We start from the raw sequence: 25,487 nt of genomic DNA on the forward strand, positions 1-25,487 counted from the left end.
TGAGTAAGTTGAGCTGTGATTTTATTTTATGCAAACCACTGCAAATCCCTCTCTCTGTCTGTCATTAGTGGTTATCTTACAGTAGAAATACATTAGTTTTTCCAACGAAGGTTAAATGAAGGGCAACTGGACTTGGTTGAAGCTTCAACCAAGTCCAGTTGCCCTTCATTTAACCTTCGTTGGATAACTATGACCTGGATGACTGAGAATCTTCATAGACACATTAGTTTTTCCTCGATTGCTTAAACACATTTGCCCACTCTGACATCACATTTTCAAAACAGTTAACACACAGGATAAAACTGAAGCTCAATGGCCAAAATGACTCATTTTGTTAGCAAAATGCTCGAACACTCACATATATTTCCATCAAACACCACAACTTGTGGTAATTTACTCTTTCAGTCATTACACAATGGATAGATAGACACACATTACAAACTCAAATGGATACTGGGGGAAAAAAGCCACCAAAGGAAACATATGGGTAGAAATACCTTTAAAATATATATATATATATTTTATCTTTCACATTTAGTCCATTCATTCTTGACGATTAGGCCACAGGTTCTCATCAACATCGCATTGAATTTTTTTCCTTTGCAAAGCACCGAGGGAAATACCTCCTCGCGTGGCGTATCCATCCCTGGCAGTCCTCTGCACCTATTGCCAGGCAACCATCATTCATTGGCCTCAACAGCCCTCTCTCTTCGGGTGGAATCAATATTTCTTTCAATGCATCAGGAAATGTGATGAGGCGTTCTGTAGTGTATATTGGTGTTTGGTAAAGGGCCCCATCATTGGAGATGGCGGCACACATGGTGATACTGGCACCCGTCTGACGGTGGCCCTCTGCCCAGTGATGTTCCTCCCGCGTCTCCTCACTTTACAGAGGTTGAAGCCGGCTTCGTCCACAAAAATGAATTTGTGATGTGCCCCTTCAGCTCCAAGCTCCATTATTCTCTAAGAAAAAGAGCAAATTCATAAAGCAAATTATTCCAGTCGCATGTAACTATGGTAACAAGGTATCATAACAAATCGTGCGTCCTTCATGATGTCACTCTGTACAGTTGCTTCATTCTGACGTGGTTTTGTCTAAGGACTCGATCTATAGTTGCCAAACTCACACTGTTTATATTTCTAAATGCTCCCTGATCTGCGATTACTGCTGCCTGGATTTCACGCAGTCTGATTGCATTCTTTGCCATATCTACAATGGCAGACTCCTGTTCAACACTAAATATCTTTCCTCTGCCACCAGTGTGTGGATTCTATAAAGTAAAAGCAAAAAGCATGTCAATATGAATGGGATTGATAAAACACCTGCATTACTGTAGACACAGTTTGTTCTGCTAACAGGGCAATACAGTAAAGCTGAACTACACAGTGGTTTACATTACAGTAACGCTCTGAATTACCTGTTCTCATTCAGAAAAAACCTGACAAAAGACTCAGAAGGGACTTCTGCTGTGCTAATAATGTGATGATGAAGATCAAGCATATCCCAGTTTCATTTAGTGTCTTAGCAAATGAGAAAAACTGTAACGTATGTGCGTAGTTTTTCACAACATGACATTTTGTTCTATATTTCAAAACTACATTTTTACCATCACTGTGCTTGTTGTTCCTAACTGATCATAACTAAAAACATATGATTAAAATTAGGTCTTAACGCTGAAAAGAGTTATCTAATTGCATTGATATTGACTGATATTGCAGTATGATTTGCAATATTAAGGGAATGATCATTTTTACAGCAATATTCTCAAACTAAAATAATTCTGATATGATTTCTATTGATTCTATAATTTCAAACAAAGAGGTTTTCTTAAGTCTGCAGAATATGATGTGTAGGCCAGGACGTCTCTGCAACAAGACAATATGTAATTTAAAATGATATATTGACACCATAGGTGTCTGGAGACATGTCCCCACCACATTTTATAATGGCTGATTTTGTCCCCATCACTTTTTGAAAGCATTTATTCTGAAAAATAGCACCAAGAAATGAAAATGCTTTGAGAAAAGGTTTATTTGTGCAATGAGAAAACATACAATGAAATTTAAATATAGTTATAGTTTCCACCATTGTTAGGAGTTTAATGCTCCACATCTACTCGGGGAGGACCCGCAGACCTCCCTCTGATTTATTTCACTATCAACTACTTCTTTAAAATAGTGCTACAAATCTTCTCGTCTCGTAGAGTATAGTGTGTGCGATGACTGACATCAAGACTACTCAGCTGCCTAAAAATACAGAATAAGCGGTGTTACGTGGTGGGTGACCATCACACTTTCAGAGGCATTTGATAAGATCTCTTTGCATTTTGGCCGTCTCAGTCTAAGCAATGATAAAGTAACCGACTGATTTGTTCATTGATAGAGATTTACATAGATTGCGGATGACATGTGGATGACAGGTTGTTTCAGTAAATGTGCCAAATCAATTGAGAAAAGCTGTAAACAGTGCAAAGACCATAGCTGTTTGACCTGCGTCCCACTCCTGTCAGCGTAACAGCCTAAGTGGCGTAACGTTTTCAGTGGAGACTGAGGCATTTCAGAAGATGTTTGTGGGGCATAAAGACTGACAAGACTCTGGCCAGGGGAGAACAAGTTTATCAGAAAGCATTTATTTGGACTATACTCATACGGTGAGGCCAAGAGCTCCACTGTTTCTGCTGTCGGGAACATGGACATAGTGTCAGAACATGTGGGAAGGACAACTGTAAAGGGAGGAGTGAACAAAATGCACACACTGTGCAGGAAATCACCACGCAGGGTCCGAAGAGATCAGAAGAAATAGAAGTGAGAAAGGTCAGAGCAGCAGAGGGTCTGTCATTCACCGAAATTAGGATTGAGCGGTGAATAAAATAAAAATAAAAAGGAGTGGAGATGTTCAGAATTTGATCTGCATGAAGAGATTTCTAATATTTATTGCCATGGTGGTAAATTGTGTTGTTGAGAGTCAGAGAGGATTAAGATGGTACTGGATGCTGCAAGCAGACTTTTTACATTACACTGAGGGTTTTCACCATCTGAGAGTTATAGAAAACTTTAACTGCACTGGGAAAACTGTAATGTAAACTGTGCTGCAACTGGAAGAAGCAGAAGAAGCAGAAGAAGAAGGTTCATCCTCCAGCCCAGCAGGCGGTGCTCCTGGCGGAGAAGCTACTTAGCAGGTCGCCTTTCAGAAACACGGATACGACGGTAAACCTTCGGTGTCTGGAGGAACTGTTGGCTTCTCTGGACTGATTTTGGGTAATAAAGTTATTGTTAACACATGTATATGTTTATGTAATCGTCTTATTGCTGTAGTTGTTACTGAAACATGGCAAAAAAGGGTGCTAGAGCAAATAACCCTAGCTAGCAACGAGCTAACGTTAGCTGAGGTTCAATCTTCAGTTCAGTTATTTATTATAAACGTTGCTTAAATAAACTTAAATTCATACACGTACAAAGTAGGAGGAGTTGCGGGAAGTGACCCTTGTGTTTAGCAAAACGCTGCGTTAATTGATTGTTAACGTCACAGTAGGAAGGTTCTGCTTGCTAACGAAGCTAAGCTAACCTGATGCTAACGCTGGCTGCAAACTTTCTGCTGTGCATGAACGGATTTAAATGAAACCCAGTAACTTGTTAATGTTCATGAATTAAACGTAAGATCCATATTGTGCCCTTGTCTGGCTGTATGATTTCAGATTGTTCGACTAGAACTCTAAACCAAACTCCATGGGAAAATCTGGGAAGTTAAAGCGAGCGTCTTTTATTTATTTGCACGGTTCTTTGTTGAAATATCTTAGTGATGTGCGATCTTTCGGTCATAATTACTATCCCGAAACGATATAAGATGTTATTTAGTCAAAAAAAAAACGTTAAATCATGACATTACAGTCGAGTATTTCCCCTAAATCACAAAGCAGAAAATTTACAGATTTATGGATGGAGTTTGGTTGTTTCGTATGTAGTGATTTGTTTTTTTAGTAGCTCATTTTAGGTAGCTCAAGTCCAACAGATATGTACAATAAATGCTTACTTTCGGTTTTTAGATTAGCTAAGTCGCCTTTCAGTAGTCACATTCTTATCTGACAGGCTTCTGTTGATGTGTGTTAAAACACAGCAGGTGTACAGAAACATATGACAGTAACTGCATCGTATCTGAACCGTAAAGGGTATTAGCGTTAACTTTGAAACTGACAGGAGTTTTTAATTTCTCAGATTAAAGGGTCTACACAGGAAGGGACCCCCACCATGGCGGACATCAAGAACTTCCTGTACGCCTGGTGTGGAAAGAAGAAGCTCACTCCCAACTACGACATCCGAGCAGCAGGGAACAAAAACAGGCAGAAGTTCATGTGCGAGGTGAGTTTTCTGTCTGACTGACTGTTCCTGTAGCTAAACTCTGATTTGAAGGGGCTGCCTGTCTCCACCTGTCTGACCCTAAACTCCCCCCGTGCAGGTCCGTGTCGATGGCTTCAACTACATCGGGATGGGCAACTCCACCAACAAGAGGGACGCTCAGACCAACGCTGCCAGGGACTTTGTCAACTACCTGGTCCGAATCGGGGAAATGAGCGCAGCAGAGGTCCCGGCTCTGGGGGTCAGCGCCTCACTACTGTCGTTACATGGTTTATATATTAGTACCCGACTGAAACACTGGGAAGAGTTACAGCTGTGGCAGTAAACGCCTGACGTAGCGAGGGGGCGGGGTTTATTGTGGTCCTCATGAACATGTTCTGAGTGTTAAAGATTTATGCCACAGTTGGGCCGCTTTAACGGGGAGACGCGGTGTGTTTAAGGGTTCAGACCCCGTGCATCGTACCTGCGTCACTCCTAACGCAGGACATTATATCTCAGACAGAAAGTTTGTAAAAGAGGTCACAGAGTGAAGCGTTGTTCAAAGGCTGAATCTGAGTTTGTGTCACCAGGCGAGCGCTCCAGATGGCGACCAGCTGGATGGAGGAGGAGGAGGAGCAGAAGGAGGTGGAGGTGGGAGCTTTGGAAACCTCCCTTCCGGCGCTCCACTGCCGCCTCACCTGGTAGTCAAAGTTGAGAAAGGTATTCTGATCTCTGACAGAGTCCATCAAACACAAGACTCCTTGACTGAAACCGTGCACGGGCTCGTGCTCTATAACAGTTAATCTTCACGACTTGGTCTTAATGTTTCCATGAGCTGTTGGCTGTTTTAATATTTATAAAAAGTGCTGCATTCAATGTAAAACTAGTTAAATGGTTTCAGTTTGTGTTGAAGCCACAGACTGTAAAACAAAGTGGGTGTCACCCGTTAGTGTATGGGCCGCCGTTTTGAAGCCTGCACTTTGGCATTTTGGCCGTCGCCATCTTGGTGTTTTGGAACTGGACGTGACCATATTTGGACGAGAGGGTGGAGCTAGCTAGCTTGGTTAGCAAGGTGCTGTAACGCAACATTAACTGTGATGTTAGCTGGGAGGCTAATTTTAGCTAGCGACAAACAGGCTTAAAATAAAATGTACTCACTGAAAAATAAGCAGCCGAGTCCTGATGAGCTTTTTCAGCGGCGCTGGTTAAACAGAGCAGCGGATACGAGTCGCCTTGTCAATCAGCTTGTAGCCCCGCCCTAAAGCCTCCCCTGCTTCCTGGTCTCTGTTCCTCTAAATGGGACCATAATTTACTAAATGAGCATCACGCGTTGAAGAAGACTTGAAACTAGAGACTGAGACCAGAAACTCATCAGGAAAGTGTTTACTGAGGGAATAAATCAGCTGACAAGTAGAAACATTTTCTCACAGACTTCTTTCTGCAGCTGCTGGAGTCGCAGGTTTTAGGCTCTTCTCTTCTCAGCACAAGAATAATTCTGATGACTGTGATCATCTTAGACTGTAATCGCGATATTTTCACACAGTTTCTTCCCTAATCTGCATGTCGGTGCGACCTGATCCACCATCTTGTTTTCCCTGGTTGAGCAGGAGACACGTAGAACGTAAAAATATTAATGTGTGTGTCTGCTGTTGTTAGAAGAGAGCGGCGGCACTGGACCAGTACCAGGAGTGACTGGACTCGGTTACTCTGGAGGAGGAAACTCTGGATGGAGCGGAGGAGGAGCAGCAGGAGGAGGAGGAGGAGCTCAGTGGGACCGAGGAGCCAACCTGAAGGAGTACTACGCCAAGAGAGACGAACAGGAAGCGCAGGCGGTACGGTACTTCCTGTTAGTTTGACAAAATATAAAACACGTGCTGGTTCATCGGACGTATCTGACCCGTTTGATCCCTGCAGACGCTGGAGTCCGAGGAGGTGGACCTGAACGCTAATCTCCATGGCAACTGGACTCTGGAGAACGCCAAGGCCCGTCTGAACCAGTTCTTCCAGAAGGAGAAAACCAGCGCTGAGTATAAATACAGCCAAGTGGGACCGGACCACAACAGGTCTGGATCAGAACCCCTCCAAGGCTTTTAGACCAGATTTCAGCGGGGTCGGGTGGTTTGTTCTTTTCACCATCGTTCATCTATTTATTGTTTCGCAGTGAAACTAAATGTTGACTCCTTTTCAAAGTTCCCAGAATCTAAAGTGGATCCTAAAACTTCCAGGAAAAGCAGGATAATCTTTAGTTTTGACGAGCTGACACTGGCTGATAGGATAAAATAACACAGTATTACTAATTAATACTGTTAATATCTAAGATACGGTCCTGTGTGCCTCTAACGTCGGGTAGAGGTTCTGAGGAGAGGATGCTCGCCAAGCGTCAAGCGCCATGAGTTGTGCATCGATGTAAATAAACTTTTAGTAGGCGTGGTCGTAATTCAGCAGCAGCGATGCTCTGAATTTAGGGGGAACTCATCTGTGCACATTACTTATCAGTTAACGTTTCTTTTTAATAGTGCATATTTACGAAGCTTGTCAGTGAACTATGAAGGCAAAAAACCCCAAAACAAAATAATCGTTCATTAATCATAATCGAGGTTAAATGTTTTTAGATTTTAGGTGATGTCGTCCGGCTGTGCAGAGGGGATCAAAGGGGCGGAGACTCTGTTTGCTGCTGTTGATGCACGTCAAGGAAAGCAGCAGTTTGTGTGTGTGTGTTGGCAGTTGTTGGTCGGGATGTTCCTGTATGTTTTTCTGCTGGACTGCTGTAAAACGCAGAGACCTGCAGAGTGCGTCGGCTGCACCGTAGAGATCTCGCTGTCTGATTCATCCACGTCTAACTGAACCAGAGCGGAGAGCGGCGCCAGCTAAGTCCTGGTTTGTGCAGATTGAATTTGGAATTAAAACGTCCCTTTTATTCAACATTCAGATTTGCCACCACAAGCTTCTCTTTTGGAAATAAGATACTGCTGTTCAAGTATTTTAATTCTTTCCTATGATCCATGGAGGAATCCAGGAAGTCTGCAAGTCACTGCAGCTTGAACAAATTGACACCTTTTTAAAGTATATTTTTCACACTCTGGGAAACTGGAAGATTTGGCGATCAGTAACATTTCTGCCTTTCTACTCCAATAAGTGCAATAAATAAAACTAAAAAGCCAATTAAGAACAATTAGAGCTCGGGCTTCCTTCATGAAATAAAGACTTTGGTCAGGACCTAAACTAACAACACAAATCCTTATCTTTGTCTTTTGTAAGATGAGGGCGCACATTTGAGAGCAGAAGTGCCTCCAACATTTAGCTGGTGGAGCGGGGGCTGTTGAGTTTTAGGGACTGAAGGGAGTTTCCTGCTCCACCGGGGAACACGGCGGTGACGCCAGAACTCACAACCATACTGAAGGAAGACATGGGACAGCGTTTAGGTGCACTAAAGCTGTCCCATGGGTGCAGCTCGGGGCTCAGTGGAGTCTGGTTGTGATTTCTGGTGTCGCTGTTCACCGCAGGGCAGAGAGCAGCCGGGAGAAACCAGAGTCCGAGCTGCTGATTGGTGTTTTTAAATCTCAAGTCTGGCAGAAAAACATACAGGCTTCCTCCTGAGAGCGCCAGGTGAGTTCATCACCTCACGTCACGCTTTGCTCGTCACCTACTTATAAACCAAACGGAGGAAGTGAAGCCGTGATGTTTGTGTTTGTGTCTGCAGGAGCTTCATAGCGGAGATGCAGCTGTTTGTGAAGCAGCTGGGCAGAAGTAAGACACGTTTTCTTTGTTTATTTAGATGTTTCAGAAGGTTCACAGTAAATAAAGCGGCTGCGATCCGCTCGTCACATGTAGAATCAGTTCTTTACTGAAAGGTCACAGCGGTTTCTGCTCTGCAGGGATCACGGCTCGAGAGCACGGCTCCAACAAGAAGCTGGCGGCCCAGTCGTGCGCTCTGTCTCTGGTCCGGCAGCTGTACCACCTGGGGGTCGTGGAGGCGTACTCGGGGGTCACCAAGAAGAAGGAGGGAGAAACGGTACGTCCGGAGGAGCTGTGGCAGGATTTAAACGTTACGCTTGGTGATCCGCCGCCTTACTTTGAGCTTCTCTCTGTGTTGTTCCTGTGTTTCCTGTCCAGCTGGAGGCGTTCGAGGTCAGCGTGGCCCCAGACCTGCAGCAGCAGCTCGCCAGTGTCGTCCAGGAGCTCGGAGTCCAAATCCCCCCGCCCGTGAGTCACATGATCAGTGTGTCGATCCGTCTCTGAGAGAAATGTGACCTGGACTCTAATGTTGAGCGTTTGCCTCGTCCCGTCCAGCCCGAAGACCCCAGCGCCTCGGTGTCCCTGGTTCAGGGGAAGATGGCGACGTTTGAGCCGTCGCAGCGTCAGAGCGGGGCCGGGGTCGTCCCCTGGTCGCCTCCGCAGGTCAACTGGAACCCCTGGACCAGCAGCAACATCGACGAGGGACCGCTGGCCTTCGTGAGTCTTTATTGCTGGGAAACTCTTTTCTTTGTTCCTGGTTTGTTGATCTGTATTTTTGAGTTTGCCACAGCGGGGAAAAGAGCGAGACTGCCGGTGAAACGGCTCCAGGAGGATCTGAGAAAGCAAGAATAAGTAATAAATCTAAAGAAAGACACGCGTCTTAGCTGAAACACTGTGTACTGGATAGATCTGGTTTGTAATGTGGATTTGGGACGACGCTGTAATACTGAGTGAGTGTTTTCCTTCCCCAGTGCACCCCGGAGCAGATCAGCGGCGACCTGCACGACGAGCTGATGTACCAGCTGGAGCACGACGACGGCCTGCAGAAGGTCGGTGTGGCTTGTTACATTTATTCAGACTTGAACGGGAAGTGACCCGCGAGCGTTGAACAACAGGACTTTGGCTGTTTCAGATCCTGGGGGAGCGCGACCAGCTGCCCGTCAAACAGTTTGAGGAGGCCATCATGGACGCTGTCGACAACAACCCCGTGGTGATCATCAGAGGAGCGACGGGCTGCGGCAAAACCACCCAGGTTCCTCAGTACATCCTGGACCGCTTCCTCAAAGGACGCAAAGGCTCCGACTGCAACATTGTCGTCACCCAGGTAACGCTCAGCATCACGACTCCCGGATGGGGGAAAACACAGAAGAACATTCGCACATTTTAAAGGATAAAAGGTCGTCTTGATTCATTATTAGAGACTTGTACTACGAAGCGGGGTAACCGCTTATCCAGGAAACTTCAGGAGTAACTTCCTGATTAACCTGTACTACAAAAGGTGGATAGGTGTTAACGAGGTCTGTTGCCATGGCAATTTATTGGCAATTTAAGTATTAATACACACCGCTTCGTAAAATATATTTGGATTTCATCCTGGCTTGTTCCTCTGAGCTGCAGCTGAAATGAGTGTTTTCACATATTTAGATGAGAGAAGGTTAATAACCGAGAAAAAAACAATCCTAGATGAAAGTGTGAAATTTACAAGAAGAACAATCGGAAATTAATGTCACAAAAAAATCAGAAATCACTCTGTTTTCTTGTGAGTACAGCTGATCGTGACTGTGGGCTGAACTCGCTGCTCAGTCCGATTGTCACGTCTAATAAAATGTTCCACTGCATGCAAACTACACAGCAGACGTGTGTGTGAAGTGATGTGGTCCTTGAAAAAACACTTTTTCAGAGAGTTTCTCTCATAAATGTTTGACTACAGTGTCAGAAAATATATTCAAGTTTTAATTTTTACATTTGTGATTATTAGTTTCTCGTAGATCTGCCACATCGATCTTCCCCTGGCTCCAGTTTTTTATTAAAATGGACATAATTTGAGTTGGACCTTTTTTACATTTTAGTATTGGTTTTGTTAACGCTCTCCCTCCTCTCCTCAGCCCAGGAGGATCAGCGCCGTGTCGGTGGCCGAGCGAGTCGCCTACGAGAGAGGAGAGGATCTTGGGAAAAGCTGTGGCTACAGCGTCCGCTTCGAGTCCATCCTCCCGCGACCCCACGCCAGCGTCCTCTTCTGCACCGTCGGTACGTAAACGGACTCCGGCGAAAGCAGCAGAGGTAGCTTAGCATCAGCTCAGCCACCCTGCGGCCTCAGCGGCTTGATCAAACAAATACTTCACTAAAATCCTCCGTCATCACCAAAAGCTCTGCACTGTTTTCCAGCGTTACGAAGGTGGTTCACCCATAAAGCGGTACCGATACCAACAGAGTACTTCATTCCATACCTTGCATGAAATGTCACCTGATTAGTGGCTGCTTATTATTTTTATTATTTATTATTTTTTTGATGCGTGTGTTGAAAATAAACAACGGAATAAATTAATTTATTAACTTTTGATCAATCAACTGAACTGAAACCTCCAAAAACGAGAGTCAGAAGAATAAAACAAGAAAGCGTTCTGTTTAAACAAGTCACTAAAGATACAAGCAGAGTAAAGAGAGGCCGCCCAGCTCCGCCTGAAGCAGCCGGAGGCTCCGTCAGTGAAATCAGCTGATCTTTAACTGATGTGACGGAACGCAGCGATCGATCAGAGACAAGTGAGGAGCAAATAAAACACTACAGAGTCGTGTTCAATGATCCCACAAGATGAAACCGACGAAAAGCTGGCAAGGTGAGCGGCTGTTAGTCACGCTTGGACTGAGCGCGTGCAGCCTTTTTTATACAGTTTATGGTGCAGGCACATCAGGGAGGGAAAAAGGCTGCTCTTCTCTTTCCTTCAGTGTGTCGCTTATGTGTTTGGCTGCAAGCAAAACTACACAAAGTCATCGATTTGGTTACAAAAAGTATCAATTTGAAGTTCTGGTTTGACAGGAAACGTTTGGGTTCTACTCGATACCGGGCTGTTTCGGGTCGATGCCACAAAGGTACCGAGCAGCGATACCCGTCCCTAGTGACTGTAAATCTGGCCCCGGTTTATGTTCCTACTCGACAGTCAGAGGTCTGTTTGTATCAGCTGTTCAAAAATATCTGTTCTGAAAGAAGAGCTCCAACAGTGGAGAGAGCAACGTTTCAGCCTCAGGCAGGAGACACAGAGTCCTCGGTGTCATTAAAAAGATTCAGGCGTCTCGATAACAGTCTGTGACACAAATATTCTCTGTGCATTTTACTCACTCTATATACACACACACACACACACACACACACACACACACACACACACACACACACACACACACACACACACCCACCCCCCGGTGGAGGCAGATGGCCGCCCACCCTGAGTCATGGTTCTGCTCGAGGTTTCTGCCTCTTAAAGGAAGTTTTTCCTTGCCTCTGTCTCCTAGTGCTGCTCTTGGTGGGAACTGTTGGGCTTCTGTAAATAGCATCATAGAGTACGGTCTAGACCTGCTCTTTATGAAAAGCGCTGTGAGATAACTGTTGTTGTTGGCGCTATATAAATAAAACAGAATTAAAGAATGGGGAAGTGTACGGGGAGCAGCGCTGCAGCTTTTGGACAAATAAACCCCCGCAGTCGGTCTGGATTCTGCTCCGACAGCTACGCTGTTTACCTGCAGGAGGAGCGCAGAGTTAACTTTTATTAAATTAGCTTTTTACTTTAGGTGATTTATCGTCACTCGAGCTTCTCAGCAGCTTCCGTGCACATCCGGTTCCAGTGTTGTTGTCAGCGTCGTTATCTGTCGGACTACGACTTCATATTTATATAAAAACTGGACATTAATTGGAGAAAAGGAAGCGAGGAGGTTGAACTACCTGCTGAGTTCAGAAAGCATCATATTGAAGTTATTTCAGCATCAGTTTTATCCGTTATTGCTAAGTGTTTACTTTGGGTTCAGTCAGCTGTAGTAATGGCGAGTTGGCCATGTGCAACGTTGGCAACTGGGGAAAAGGTTGACGGGATGTCGGCTGTAAACTATTTATTGTTTCATTCATTTATTAATTTCCCCCGTGGGGGCTAATAAAGGACATCGTATCATAAGAAACAAGAGTCCTGCAGTTCCTGCAGCCTCACTGACATCAACACTAAAACACAATTGTTTTCCCTCTAAAAAGCTTTTTATTCCAGACGTTGTCCCGTTTGGGTTTCAGGTGTTTTGCTGCGGAAGCTTGAAGCAGGAATCAGAGGCATCAGTCACGTTATCGTTGACGAGATCCACGAGAGAGACATCAACGTGAGTTCAGTTGTTCTACGTATAATTACATCTAGTGAGCTCCCCTGAGCTGAAGGAGTCTCTGTGTTGTGTCCCCGCAGACGGACTTCCTCATGGTGGTCCTCAGAGACGTGGTCCAGGCCTACCCTGAAGTTCGGGTCATCCTCATGTCGGCCACCATCGACACCACCATGTTCAGAGAGTACTTCTTCAACTGCCCCATCATCGAGGTGTTCGGACGCACCTTCCCTGTCCAAGGTAATAACTGACTGCGATCCAGCACAGGGCCTTTGAATCTGAGACACACGAGGTTTTACAGAGAAGCAGATCCACGCAGGTCTGATTCAGCTCAAATGTTTTAGAGTAAAGACGAGGGAAAAGTTTGTGTTAAAGATCGTGATTCTCAAAGAAAAGCCACTAAAGATCTGAAGCTCTCCGTGTTCTCTGCTGGCATTTAAAGACCGTCAGGACTGAACACACAGACGATACGTCTGTAATAAAATGAAATCAGCTAAAAAACATCAGCCATGGCGACATTTTCTCAATCAGTTTAGGACATACAGATGAAATTATAAATATGGAATAAACAGATGCAAGTTATGTAAGAATAATAATAAAACAGATGTTTACATGTGCAGTACTCCTGTTGTGTACATAAATATAAAATTGACGATATATAAAAATAAAACGATTAACAGTTCAACAAAGAAACAAAACCCGCCACCTTGAACTAAAGCTCGTTTCACTCCTGGTGTTAAAAAGCGTCTCACCCTCCTGAAAACGCTCAGCAGTTACAGACTGTGTAATAACGCTCCCTCTATGGTTACACGCCGTGGTTTCCTCTCTTCTCTGCAGCTCGGCCAGAAAAGTGAAACTTTTTTTTGGCGTTGTTTCCTTGCTGCCTTTCTTCACGATGTTTATGTCTAGTTTAACTCCACAGTCCCACTGTAGTCGCCTGAAACGCATTTCATAGCCAGGTGTGATCAGGCTGCACGACCACAGCAGGAAAACAAGCGTTGCATTAAAAACACTTGTTGTATTTTGCAGAGTATTTCCTGGAGGACTGCATCCAGATGACGAACTTCGTCCCTCCACCAGCGGACCGCAAGAAGAAGGATAAAGACGAGGAGGGAGGAGAGGAGGATGTGAGCAGCCTTTTCCTCTGATGCCACAGTTATTAAATCAGAGTCTGTACGAATGTAGAGCGAGAGATCCGAGAGCTGTTTTATTCCCTGCAGACGAACTGTAACGTGATCTGCGGGCCGGAGTACACGGCGGAGACGAAGCGCTCGATGGCTCAGATCAACGAGAAGGAGACGTCCTTCGAGCTGGTGGAGGCTCTGCTGAGGTACATCGAGACGCTGCAGGTGGCCGGCGCCGTGCTCGTCTTCCTGCCCGGCTGGAACCTCATCTACTCCATGCAGAGACACCTGGAGACCAACCCTCACTTCGGTTCGTCCTCGCAGCACACGGGAGGGAGCCGGCTACAAAATGCATAAGTCAGAGAGTTTAAAGCCCCAGAAGAAGCTTTTAAGTTGAGATTTATGGATCTTAAGGGGTCTAATTGTTCTTTGTTGTTGTGTTTGGTGTTTGTATTTGTAACTGCGCTCTGTCAACATGCTGCTTTCCTGAAAAAGAGGTTTTAAATCTCAGTGAGATCATCTGGCTAAATAAATCGAGTACATTCCCCTTTTAAATGACCTGCTGAAAGGTCTCGGTGCGAACAGTTTTTTAACGTCTTGTATTTGTTTCCAGGAAGTAGCCGGTACCTGATCCTGCCGCTGCACTCGCAGATCCCCCGAGAGGAGCAGAGGAGGGTGTTTGAACCGGTTCCCGACAACATCACTAAGGTCAGAGACGCCGCGGGACGGGAAAAATGTTTCTCACTCGTTCAGTGAGATTTAAACCAGTTTCAAAGTTGATAAACTCGTCCAGAGAGGACGGCAGCCGTTTTTATTAAAGTACATTTTTCACCACTTGTTCCAGTTTTGTGTAAAAACTTCTCTCACCTGCCGGTTTCTGATGGGATTAGAAATTGTGGGGCCTCCGATCATGTCTGTAAAGCCCTACAGGATCATTTGGGCCCATTAGCGGTTTCGACCTGCCAGTTTACGTTTCTTCGCTCTGATGTTGCAGGTGATTCTATCCACCAACATCGCCGAGACGAGCATCACCATCAACGACGTCGTGTACGTCATCGACTCCTGCAAGTGAGTGTGTGTCAGAGTTTTCGGTTTGTGCTCCGGGTTTAAAGACCAGCCCGGTTCTGACTCTGTGTGTTCGGCGTCCCGGCAGGCAGAAGGTGAAGCTCTTCACCTCCCACAACAACATGACCAACTACGCCACCGTCTGGGCCTCCAAGACCAACCTGGAGCAGAGGAAAGGACGAGCCGGCAGAGTCCGACCCGGGTTCTGCTTCCACCTGTGCAGCCACGCTCGGTTCGAGAGGTGCGACCCCCTCCTGACTCCTCCCCAGGCCGCAGCACGCCGCGATGGCGTTCAGTTTCTCAGATTGTGTGTCGTGTCCCCGCAGGCTGGAGACTCACATGACTCCAGAGATCTTCAGGACGCCGCTGCACGAAGTGGCGCTGAGCATCAAGCTGCTGAGGCTCGGAGGCATCGGACACTTCCTGTCTAAGGCCATCGAGCCGCCGCCGCTGGACGCCGTCATCGAGGCCGAGCACACTCTGAAAGGTACAAAACACAAGTGTAACCTCAACCAATCACAGGGGCAGGGTGGGGACGTAGCCTGACAGTCAAAGTCCGGGGCAAATGTTCCAACAGGAAGTGGCGATGTTGTGACTCTGCAGGAGTTTCTCAGCGGTTTCACTGTGTGTTTCAGAGCTGGACGCTCTGGACGTGAACGACGAGCTGACTCCTCTGGGTCGGATTCTGGCTCGGCTGCCCATCGAGCCCGGCTGGGGAAGATGATGATCATGGGCTGCATCTTCTAGTCAGTGTCTCCTCCTCCTCGCCGCGCAGTCACATGACCTCCTGTCTCCTCTCCGGCTTTAATAACGTGTGTCTCCCTCTAGTGTTGGCGACGCCATGTGCACCATCTCGGCCGCCTCCTGTTTCCAGGAGCCGTTCATCAGCGAGGGGAAACGTCTCGGCTTCGTCCACAGAAACTTCGCCGGCAGCCGCTTCTCTGACCACGTGGCTCTGCTGTCCGTCTTCCAGGCCTGGGACGACGTCAGGTCGGTCTGCGGGCGAGGGGCGGGGCCGTGAGGTGTTGCAGGCTGTCAGCAGTTTGATGGTTAAATAGTTTAAATGTGGTGTTTTTACTGTGGGGTTTGGTTGATTTAGTTTACCAACTTCAGAAGAAAGTCTAAAGTGATGATGATTTAAACATGTAGGACTTTTAGTCTCTGCGGAGCGTTAACGGGTCTTCAAAAACCCCATGTCGTTGTGGCGTTCAGGATGAACGGCGAGGACGCAGAGAATCGCTTCTGTGAACACAAACGTCTCAACATGTCGACTCTGAGGATGACCTGGGAGGCCAAAGTCCAGCTGAAGGAGATCCTGGTCAACGCTGGATTCCCTGAAGGTACCTGAACGCACCTCAGACTGCAGATAAAGCGGCGTCCTGCGTGTCCGTTCTCAATTTTCTTCAATTCAAATCAGCTTTATTGGCATGAATGTATAACAACAATACTGTCAAAGCTACATATAAATTACATAAGGACAATTCATTTAATTAAATAAGTAAATTAACAGTAAAAGTTGTTTGTGTGTTAATAAAAAATATTATAAAATTCTGTCAAAGTAAATAAATAAAATGGTGGTGTGTGAAAAATAAGAATATATTAAATAACATAAATAGATAAACTGTAAATGGGAGGGTGTATTGGTAGATAAACAATTAATTCTGTCTCTACCTGTCCTGTCTGTCTCTCTGTCTGTCCTCTCTCTCTCTCCGCCTGTCCTCTCTCTCTCTCTCTGCCTGTCCTCTCTCTCTCTCTCTGCCGTCCTCCTCTCTCTCTCTCTGCCTGTCCTCTCTGGCTGTCCTCTCTCTCTCTCTCTGCCTGTCCTCTCTGTCTCTCTCTCTCTCTCTGCCTGTCCTCTCTGTCCTCTCTCTCTCTCTCTGCCTGTCCTCTCTGTCTCTCTCTCTCTCTCTCTGCCTGTCCTCTCGGCCTGTCCTCTCTCTCTCTCTCTGCCTGTCCTCTCGGCCTGTCCTCTCTCTCTCTCTGCCTGTCCTCTCGGCCTGTCCCTCTCTTCTCTCTCTGCCTGTCTCTCGGCCTGTCCTCTCTCTCTCTCTCTCGGCCTGTCCCTCTGCTCTCTCTCTGTCTCTGCCTGTCCTCTCTCTCTCTCTCTCTCTCTGTCCTCTGAGTCTCTCCTCTTGTGGTAGCCAGCTCTGTCTGTGGCCCTTTTCTATGTTCAGTCTGGATGTTGTCAACATTTGTCTTAGTTTAGTTGTGAATTCTCTTTGGAATTACTTTGCGTTTTGGTCGTTTCTTTCCACGATTCATATATTTTTCTTTTCTGCTTGTTGATAATTTGGTTTGGTCTGCTTGAGTCGCTCCACCGTCTCCGCTCTGCTGCGTCCCCTCAGAGTGTCTCATGACCCAGATGTTCAACACGGTCGGGGCCGGACAACAACCTGGACCTGGTGGTGTCTCTGCTGACCTTCGGCTCGTACCCCAACGTCTGCTACCACAAAGAGAAGAGGAAGATCCTGACCACCGAGGGCCGCAACGCCCTCATCCACAAGTCCTCCGTCAACTGCCCCTTCAGCAGCCACGACATGACCTACCCCTCGCCGTTCTTCGTCTTCAGCGAGAAGGTAGACGTCCGGGTCACAGCCGGAGGGCGAATAATGCAGATACTGTGTTTTAATGCACCGCTCTGATTTTCTAAAGATGGGCGAGACGCTGCAGGTGAACAGATATCAGCATGAAACTCTCCTGGTTGATTAGATATTACAGGTTTTCTCAAGTTTTATGTTTAAATATGCAAATGAGGCAGTATCTAATGAAATAGGCGCTAATTTGCATCTAATCTGAGAACTGAAATCTGAACTCTTAAGTCAGGTTCAAAATTTATTGTTTCATTTTGTCGACACGTTCGACTCCAGTGTTTTTACAGGTAATTTTGGATATCTGTTTTATTATTTCACAAATCTGTGAATAGGTAGAAAAAATACAAGTTTTCGCCGTGTTTGGGGAATTAAAGTTCTATAATTCAGGCAGTGAATGACATAAGAACAAACCCCTTCGTGAAAACCTTCAGAATATAGTCAGGAATAACCCTGGAGAGTTTGGTGTCTGTCAGAGCTGCTGAACGGGAGATTTCAGAGTGAGGGAAACTGCTTTTAAAGATTTACTGTGAAATTCTACACATTTTTATTGAAAATCAGTGTTTACAGAGTCGATATATTATCAAACCCTTAACAACAACAGTGAACGCTGTTAGAAAGCGAACTAATCTACAGACGCACAGAGACAAACTGCAGAAATATAAACTACTAAATGTGGATTTTTTCTTTCCACTAGTCTGCAAAAAGACACGTTATGGAAGCAAAGCAGCCCCAGATCTCAAAATGGACCATTGCGTGATGAAACCGTGTTTTTGCCGCCCGCGTCTCGCCTTAAATAAATCTTCCAGGTCTTCTGGAAAATGACGCGGAGCCACGGGGTGATTGTTGTTGTGTGTCTCAGATCCGAACCAGAGCGATCTCGGCTAAAGGGATGACCCTGGTCAGCCCTCTGCAGCTGCTGCTCTTCGCCTGCAAGAAGATCAGCTCCAACGGAGAAATCGTGGAGCTGGACGACTGGTGAGGAGCCGCTAACCGTTATCTGCATCCTGAAGATAGAAGTAAACCGTCAGGACGGCGCCACAGGAAGCGAGCGCTGACCTTTCACTTTAATGCTTGCAGGATCAAGCTGAGGATCCCTCACGAGGGTGGCGGGCGGCATCGCGGCTCTGCGGGCCGGGCTGGAGGCGCTGGTGGGGAGGTCACCAAAGACCCAGAGTACATCAGGCAGATGGGTCCGAGCAACGAGCGGCTGCTGAACATCATCAGACAGATCTCCAAACCGTCAGCTGCTGGACTCAACATGATGGCCAACAACCAGAGGTGCAGGTTAAACAGCGTTTAACCAGCCACTACATCGCTCTCGTCAAAGCCACCAGACTCCATGCATAAAAACAGCCATTTTACTTCTCTGGTGTACTGAAGGATTTTTGAAGAGGTCATGTTCTGCTTTTCGGGTTTCTCCCGCTCCTTTATTGTCTTATAAATCTCTTCTGTGCATGTAACAGCTTTGCAAAGAGAAAAAGCCCAAAGGGAGTTCCCATCTCCCACAGAAAACTCCTGATCTGCCTGAGAACAGCGCGTTTGTAGTGCAGCCTTTACTTCTCTAACCTCCCCCGCATCACGCGCAGCATGAAGCTCGCCTAGCAGCTGGCGTGGCACGTTAGAGCGCCTCCAGGCGGTCAGAGGACACGAAGCGGTTACTGTGATGTGGAGACGGAGCTCAGGTAAAAGATTAATAACTCTGGACCCAGTCTGGGATCTGAAGCTGGTTCTGGTTGAGTGTCAGGATCAGACATGCACAGCTGAACCGAAGCCGTTTACCTGCTCGTCAGGACCCGCCCTACTCTGCTTCTGATTGGCTAGTAGTCCTTACCTAGGTACTGCACATGTGCAGCTCCCAACAAAGATCTAATAGAAGTGAGATGCTTCACTATGTGGCTAAAACTGGGCGTTCAGCACTCAGGGTGAGAAGAGGAGCTGCAGCGATGTGCAGTCTGATAATGTCACCATATAAACCTGTTCTGGTACAACAACTAAATAAACTTATGAGCAGAATATGAGCTGTTTCACACACTAAAGTAACACAATAATGCAAAGCAGCTGTAGCCCAGAGAGGTAAAATGAGTGTTTTTATCAATGGAGTCTGGTGGCGTTGATGAGCGCTACATGTAGCGGCTGTTGTCTTTAAAAGAAGCGCTCTCTCTGCAGGGATCCTTTCATGATGCTGTCAGACACTTGTTATATTCACCCGAGCCGGTCTGTTTAAATAAAACGTTGTAATTAGTCACAGAATCAAGAACAAGCTGATCCGCCTGGTCCCAGTCTAACACCCGTTCTCTCTGCACAGGATGGGAGACGGCCCTCGACCTCCAAAGATGGGACGCTTTGACGGAGACGGGGGAGGAAGAGGAGGCTACAGAGGAGGAGGGGGAGGAGGATATGGAGGAGGGGGAGGATATAGAGGAGGAGGGGGAGGAGGATATAGGGGGGGAGGAGGCTACAGGGGAGGAGGAGGCTACAGAGGAGGCGGCTATGGTGGAGGAGGAGGTGGGGGAGGTTACAGGGGAGGCGGGGGTTACAGAGGAGGCGGCTATGGTGGAGGAGGAGGTGGGGGAGGTTACAGGGGAGGCGGGGGTTACAGAGGAGGCGGCTATGGTGGAGGAGGGGGTGGAGGAGGATACAGAGGCGGCGGTGGATATGGAGGAGGAGGAGGTTATAGAGGAGGAGGAGGAGGAGGGTACCGAGGAGGTTATTAACCTTAAAGTCGGTCTGTCAGTTTTTCTTTGTAAAAAGTGTTTTTGTGAGTAAAATCGTTTGTAATCCGGTCGTAAGAAATAAAGAGTCGTTGCAGGAGTCGGTCTCAGTGGCCGGTTGTCTGATTTCTCTGTAGCTGCATTTCCAGCTGATCTCTCCAGCTGTTCATGACCACAGGAAGCTCCGGATCGACGGCCCGCACGCCCGGCGCTCCGGCCAGCTACTCCATCATATGTTCTGTACGTTTAAATTCTCTAAGTTTAAAATGTGTCAAAGCTGTCAAAATATCCCGAGTGTACAAGTACTGCCATGTTGGTGTTTTGTAGCATGTAAAATCCCCCAACAGTGGAGAGAAGTACTGCAGTAATACTACAGCGTAAAGTACTTTGTTACCAGTAAACAACCCTGCGTTGCAAATATTACTTTAGTAGAAGTATAATCAGGAAAATGTAGTAAAAATATCCAAAGTAAAAGTACTCGTTCCGCAGATTTGTTTCTTACTTCTGATGCATTTAAATACAGAAAGTACTAAATACTTTGTTGTACTGCATATTAATAATGTATCAGTATCAGTAGCCACAAACTAACGCTGTCAAAAAAAAGTAATGCAGTAAAAAGTACTGTGAAGTAAAATGAGCTGCTGACGGAGGATCCGGATCAACAGCTGGAGGAAATCTAAAATCTGTGTTTACTTCTTCTGCATTTGTCTCGGTGTCTGTTCTGCTTGTGTTGATGGAACAATAAATCCCATTTTTAAAAAAACACGTTTTGTTTTGTTTTTTCCTGTCAGCATTTTTCTTGTTGAACCAGAAACACTTGCTGCATCGCTCTGTTCAAAGCCACCAGACTCCCTTCATAAAAAACTTAATTTTACCTCTCTGATCTGCGACCGCCTCCATCTGTCTGTTTGTGTTATTGTGTGACTTTGTTGTTGTTTATCCTTTTGAAATAACAAAATCGCACAACACAAACAAACATAAACAACAAAGTCACACACTGACTAACACTAACTGATCGAGGCAGCGGAAGAGCAGAGAGGTAAAATGGCTGTTTTTATCAATGGAGTCCGGTGGGTTTGAGCAAAGCGAAATGACCGTTAAAAACCCCCAATGTATTTAGTTTGTTTTTATTTTGTCAACATTGTCAAATAAATGTGAATTATCATGACTTTAATTTAAAAACTTTGACGTAAGAAAAGACTTTGATTAGAGGTAACGCTGTGTTTTGTAAAATTAAGTAAAAAATCATAACTGTGGTGCCAGACTTACTAAACAAATGAAATTAAGCTGGAGTAAACTCATGCAAACACCAGCAGGGGCGCCGCCTGCCTTTACAGTCAGCTGCGGAGCGGCTCAGCTAGTTTTACACAGTTATGGTTAAAAAGAATTTATTAATATAAAATGTGTAAATATCCACATATTTTAGTGTTTAGAAGGAAAAAACTAAATGTAAATAATTGTTCAGACGTTGGATCACTTGGGCTGTGGTGGAAAGTAACTAAGTACATGTACTCAAGTACAAATTTGAGGTACTTGTAGTGAGTATTTTCTCCTCCTGCGCCACCTCAGAGGGAGATGCTGTACTTTTTACTTCACTACAGCTTCAGTTACTTTTTTTTTTTTTTTACACAAAACACAACAAGTTTATAAAATGACGTTTTGTTATAAAGGAATAGTAATCTGAGGCCCTGACTACTTCCATATGTAAATAAACGTGTGTTTGGATCAGCATTTTCATTTTGAGCTATCAAATAACTGAAAGACACAGTGATGTTTCAGCAGTGAAATAAGGTTTATTGGATGAACAGAAAATCTGCAAAATGCATCAAAACGGTAAATGTTTAAATATGGCAAATTAGGTATTTCCTCATTACATATGCACAAACCCATTTTCCAGCACATTGATTATAGTTGGCTTTAATGTTAATACACCAAATGGCCAGACATGTTCAAACAGTTAAAATCCAAATATACTTTTCATGGATTATTCAAATAAACCACTCATATGCGTTTCGCATTCTTCTATCCCGCATATTTACAGATGAATTAAAACATAAAATGAGAATGAAAAAAATATTTTTAAAAACTTGCTATGAGAAACAGTGTGTAGAAGAAAACAGGTCTGAGGAAAATGACTTGCTAAGATTTGGTAACAATAAAAATAAACTGTTGTCACATGAATTCTCGATATGTGGACTTGCTAACATTGTGCTCCAAAACAAACTTTCAAACAACATGATTCATTATGGAGAGTTTTAAAAAGACGGTTTAACTTTTAGATTTAAAATAGAAAACAAATTGAAATTTAATCCATCTGCATGTGACGGAGGGTTGTAAAATAGACAAATGTTTTTATGTTTTATTCAAGTTTTTTTTACATTTTATGAAAGTATGATAATGTAAATCCTTGTTTGGACTGTGGTGTCTTAAATCCCCCTCTGTTGAACCGTGGGATTTATTTAGCTCGTTAAAACACCTGCAGGAGGTTTTAATTAAAAAAACAAAAAAGATTAATCATAAATCTGAGACTTTTTCCCGAAGTCTCCCGAAAGGGGCCGATGTGTCCCCCCTGCGCGTCGGACGTGCGCAGTAGCGTTCTGGGTGTAGTCTGGATCCTGGTCTTCGCCTTCTGGACTCTGTTGCATGGCGGCGGACACAAAGAGCGGAGCGCAGACACACTCAGCGGGACAGCCGGGACACGAGCTCTGGACGCGGCCTGGAGCGAAGACGACCTGCCGCTGCTGAAAACTTCCCGCATGTTCTTCGCGGTTCGAGCTGTTTGTCTCGGGAATCTGTCGGTAACCGGATAAGTTACCGCAAACTTTGTGGAAAAGTTTCAGGGAGAGTTTTTGAGAGGGAGCCGCGCAGTTTTCTGCTCCAGAGGGAGGAGAGGGCTGTTAAAAATGCGATTTTTGATCCGGCTCTGGTGGCCTGCAGCTGGGTGGCGGCGGTGTGTCCGCGCCGCCATGGATGAGTGCACGGACGAGGAGGGCAGACCGCAGCGCTGCATGCCCGAGTTCGTGAACGCCGCTTTTAACGTTACGGTGGTGGCGACCAAACCTGCGGCTCTCCACCGGAGGAGTACTGCGTGCAGACCGGCGCCACCGGGGTCACCAAGTCCTGCCACATCTGCGACGCCCGGGACCCCCGGAACCACCACAGCGCCGTGTACCTGACCGACTACAACAACCAGCAGGGACACCACCTGGTGGCAGAGCCAGACCATGCTGGCGGGGATCCAGTACCCGAACTCCATCCAACCTCACCCTGCACCTCGGTAAGAGCCCGGGAACAACCCGGTAACTTCCCCTCTGCGCGACGTGAGATCATCCGCGCCGAATCCCTTTCAGAAAAAACACACAATTCAAGGTTTCCGCCCTCACTGATAAAAGCACCACATTAATGAACACAAGCACATATATTTATACATTTCACAGAAGCACTCTTTTATTCGGCTCACACTCAGGTACCCTCAAACTAATCTTTATGTTGTAAATTCCGACTTTACATCGAAGTTTGACCGTCAGTCGCTCTGCCGCTTCGCGTTAAATAACAACTTCGCGGGCACAATTAAACAGCTGGAAAAAGTGCTTTTCGGTGTAAACCACTGCTTGGGTGTAGCTGTGCCGAACCGAGGTCACCATCGTTACATTTCTAACAAAACCCGCAGTTGTGGCGTACGATTGTTAGCACTCTTGCATACTAGAGCGAGAACTATAAATTGGTGAAGTTTTTGTATGGAGTTGGTGTGACTTTCAGTATGGAGGAATGGCCTCAAACTAGGTGAAAGAGGAATGCCATAGAGTTGAATCTCTACTCAGCGTGTTCACGTTATCACGATTTGGTAAAGTCTGAGCTCTGAATCAGTGATGAAACTTGTGAACTTTGGGATTGAGGGATTATTGCTGCCTGCAGTGCAGCTCGAGGACATACTTTTCATTGTTGGGGGTTGTGTGTGTGCAGGTGGGGGGTTGCAGCTATTTTCTGAGCTGACAGCAGGGTCAGTCGGTGCTTCCTGCTGCTCCTCCATCACCTTCTCACTTTGCGATTTCCACTGTTTGGTTGACAAACAGCCGGAGGTGTGAAGTTAGCAGCCTGGGTGTCTGTCGGCCCCTGAACGCACACAGGGTCTCTTCTGGGACTGAAGGAAGTCCAGTTGTCTTCATGAGTCAGTTTAACACATGAGTCACGTCTCTGAGAGTAAATAACAAACACGGTCTGGTTTCCAGCCTGTACAGGAACACGTTTGGCTGAAACTATAAATCTATTTTCATCATCAAGTTACCAATTTTTAGAGCAAAAATGTCAAATATTCTCCACTTCCAGCTTCTCAAAAGTCATTTTCTGCTGTTCTTACCCCTGAATGTCTTGTGTAACTGAACTGTTGTTTAGACAAAACAAGACATTTATAGTATTTCTGTCATTTATTAAACGATTATCCTGAAAATAAGTTAAAGGGGTTTAATATTTGCCACTAGATTATTATTTATTTTTGAAATACGCTAAAAATTGTACAGAGTTTGGTTGGTGGCATTTAGACTCTGTTTGTCGGCTTGTGGCGTTCTGCTGGGACACTCTGGACTCCTGACGTTACTGAGTCTTTCTAAAATCCTGGCTACAGCCCTGCACGGCCCACTTATTAGCCTTTTTCTGGAGCTTTCAGTCACATCTCATGGTCCTCCCCAGGGTTATCTCAGATGTAGATAAAATGAAGTAAAAATCAAATGTAATCACGCTACCTAGCTAAACACCAGTCTTCTTCTGCTGGTGAAGCTCATGAGATGTGGCTGAAAGCTTTGGATGAAATCTAGTAAGAGGACCTTGAGGGGTTTTTTTTGTAAACGTATGTATTTAAAAAAAAAAAAGTTTTGATAATTATCAGCTGTTTTATGTCAAAATATCTTCATTGTAGGCTGAAATACTTCCTGTGTACTCGCTCTGTTAGCCGCCACCACGTCTTGGCTTCCCTGCAGCTCCGACTCGGGCCTTTTAAAAATACCTGTCTATTTCTGAAGCCTCTGGCCTGCTTTAAACAGTGACATTCCTGAGAGGTTGGCTCACGCTGCCGTCTCTGTAGCCTCAGGTACTGAACTGCTCAACGCCTCGCTTTCAAATGGAAATGCCTTTAATTACACGCTGGGCTTCTGTTCCTCCAGGCTGTGTGCATTGTCGGGCCGGTGTTTGCTTCATAATTAGAGCCCGGCTTTGTTCTGCTGCAGAGAAACCATGTGGGAAGTCAGAAGAGCTCGGCACGAGGGGGAAATAAAGTAAATACCAGCGGGAGGAGGGGAGGAGCCGAGTTAGTGACATGGGAAAGAAGAGGAGCTCGGTGCATCATGGGAAGTCTCCCGGCAGTCTAGGCCTGGTTCAGGACTCACCTGAGCCAGGTGAGGTGGTGTCTGACCCTAGAACCCAACCTGGAAATATCAGATTAAAGGCGAGACGCTGCAGGTGAACACCAGGAATGTTTTTTTGTGTTACAGGTGTTCTGAAGTTTTTAGCTTAAATATGCAAATGAGGCCGTCTGTAATAAAATATGCGCTAATTTTCATCTATTTCAAGAGCTGAAATCATCAATT

At 45.7% G+C, this 25,487-nt stretch overlaps 2 protein-coding genes across 2 annotated transcripts in view; one reads left to right on the forward strand and one right to left on the reverse strand.

Annotated features, from left to right (window-relative positions):
- Positions 1-25,487, reverse strand: part of rasal2 (RAS protein activator like 2) — a gene marked incomplete in the record, with an annotated part of 209,259 nt that overhangs the window by 151,608 nt on the left and 32,164 nt on the right.
- Positions 3,107-20,664, forward strand: LOC119902727 (ATP-dependent RNA helicase A protein-like). Its single transcript, XM_038719076.1, is given in 30 exon segments — positions 3,107-3,258; positions 4,213-4,356; positions 4,454-4,594; positions 4,923-5,052; positions 5,989-6,164; positions 6,247-6,395; positions 8,033-8,079; positions 8,208-8,344; positions 8,446-8,535; positions 8,623-8,784; positions 9,039-9,116; positions 9,200-9,391; positions 10,173-10,314; positions 12,338-12,420; positions 12,501-12,657; positions 13,447-13,544; positions 13,638-13,851; positions 14,155-14,249; positions 14,536-14,609; positions 14,695-14,847; positions 14,933-15,093; positions 15,242-15,313; positions 15,316-15,352; positions 15,435-15,596; positions 15,819-15,946; positions 16,952-16,974; positions 16,976-17,182; positions 18,057-18,172; positions 18,275-18,475; positions 19,503-20,664. Coding segments are annotated over 29 exon segments (3,945 nt in total). The 5' UTR covers positions 3,107-3,258; positions 4,213-4,245; the 3' UTR covers positions 19,912-20,664.

Source organism: Micropterus salmoides, unplaced genomic scaffold (genome assembly GCF_014851395.1).
Source record: "Micropterus salmoides isolate LMB-PRFRI ecotype aquatic unplaced genomic scaffold, ASM1485139v1 Ms_hic_scaffold_14, whole genome shotgun sequence".
In the NCBI taxonomy this organism is placed as follows: Eukaryota; Metazoa; Chordata; class Actinopteri; order Centrarchiformes; family Centrarchidae; genus Micropterus; species Micropterus salmoides.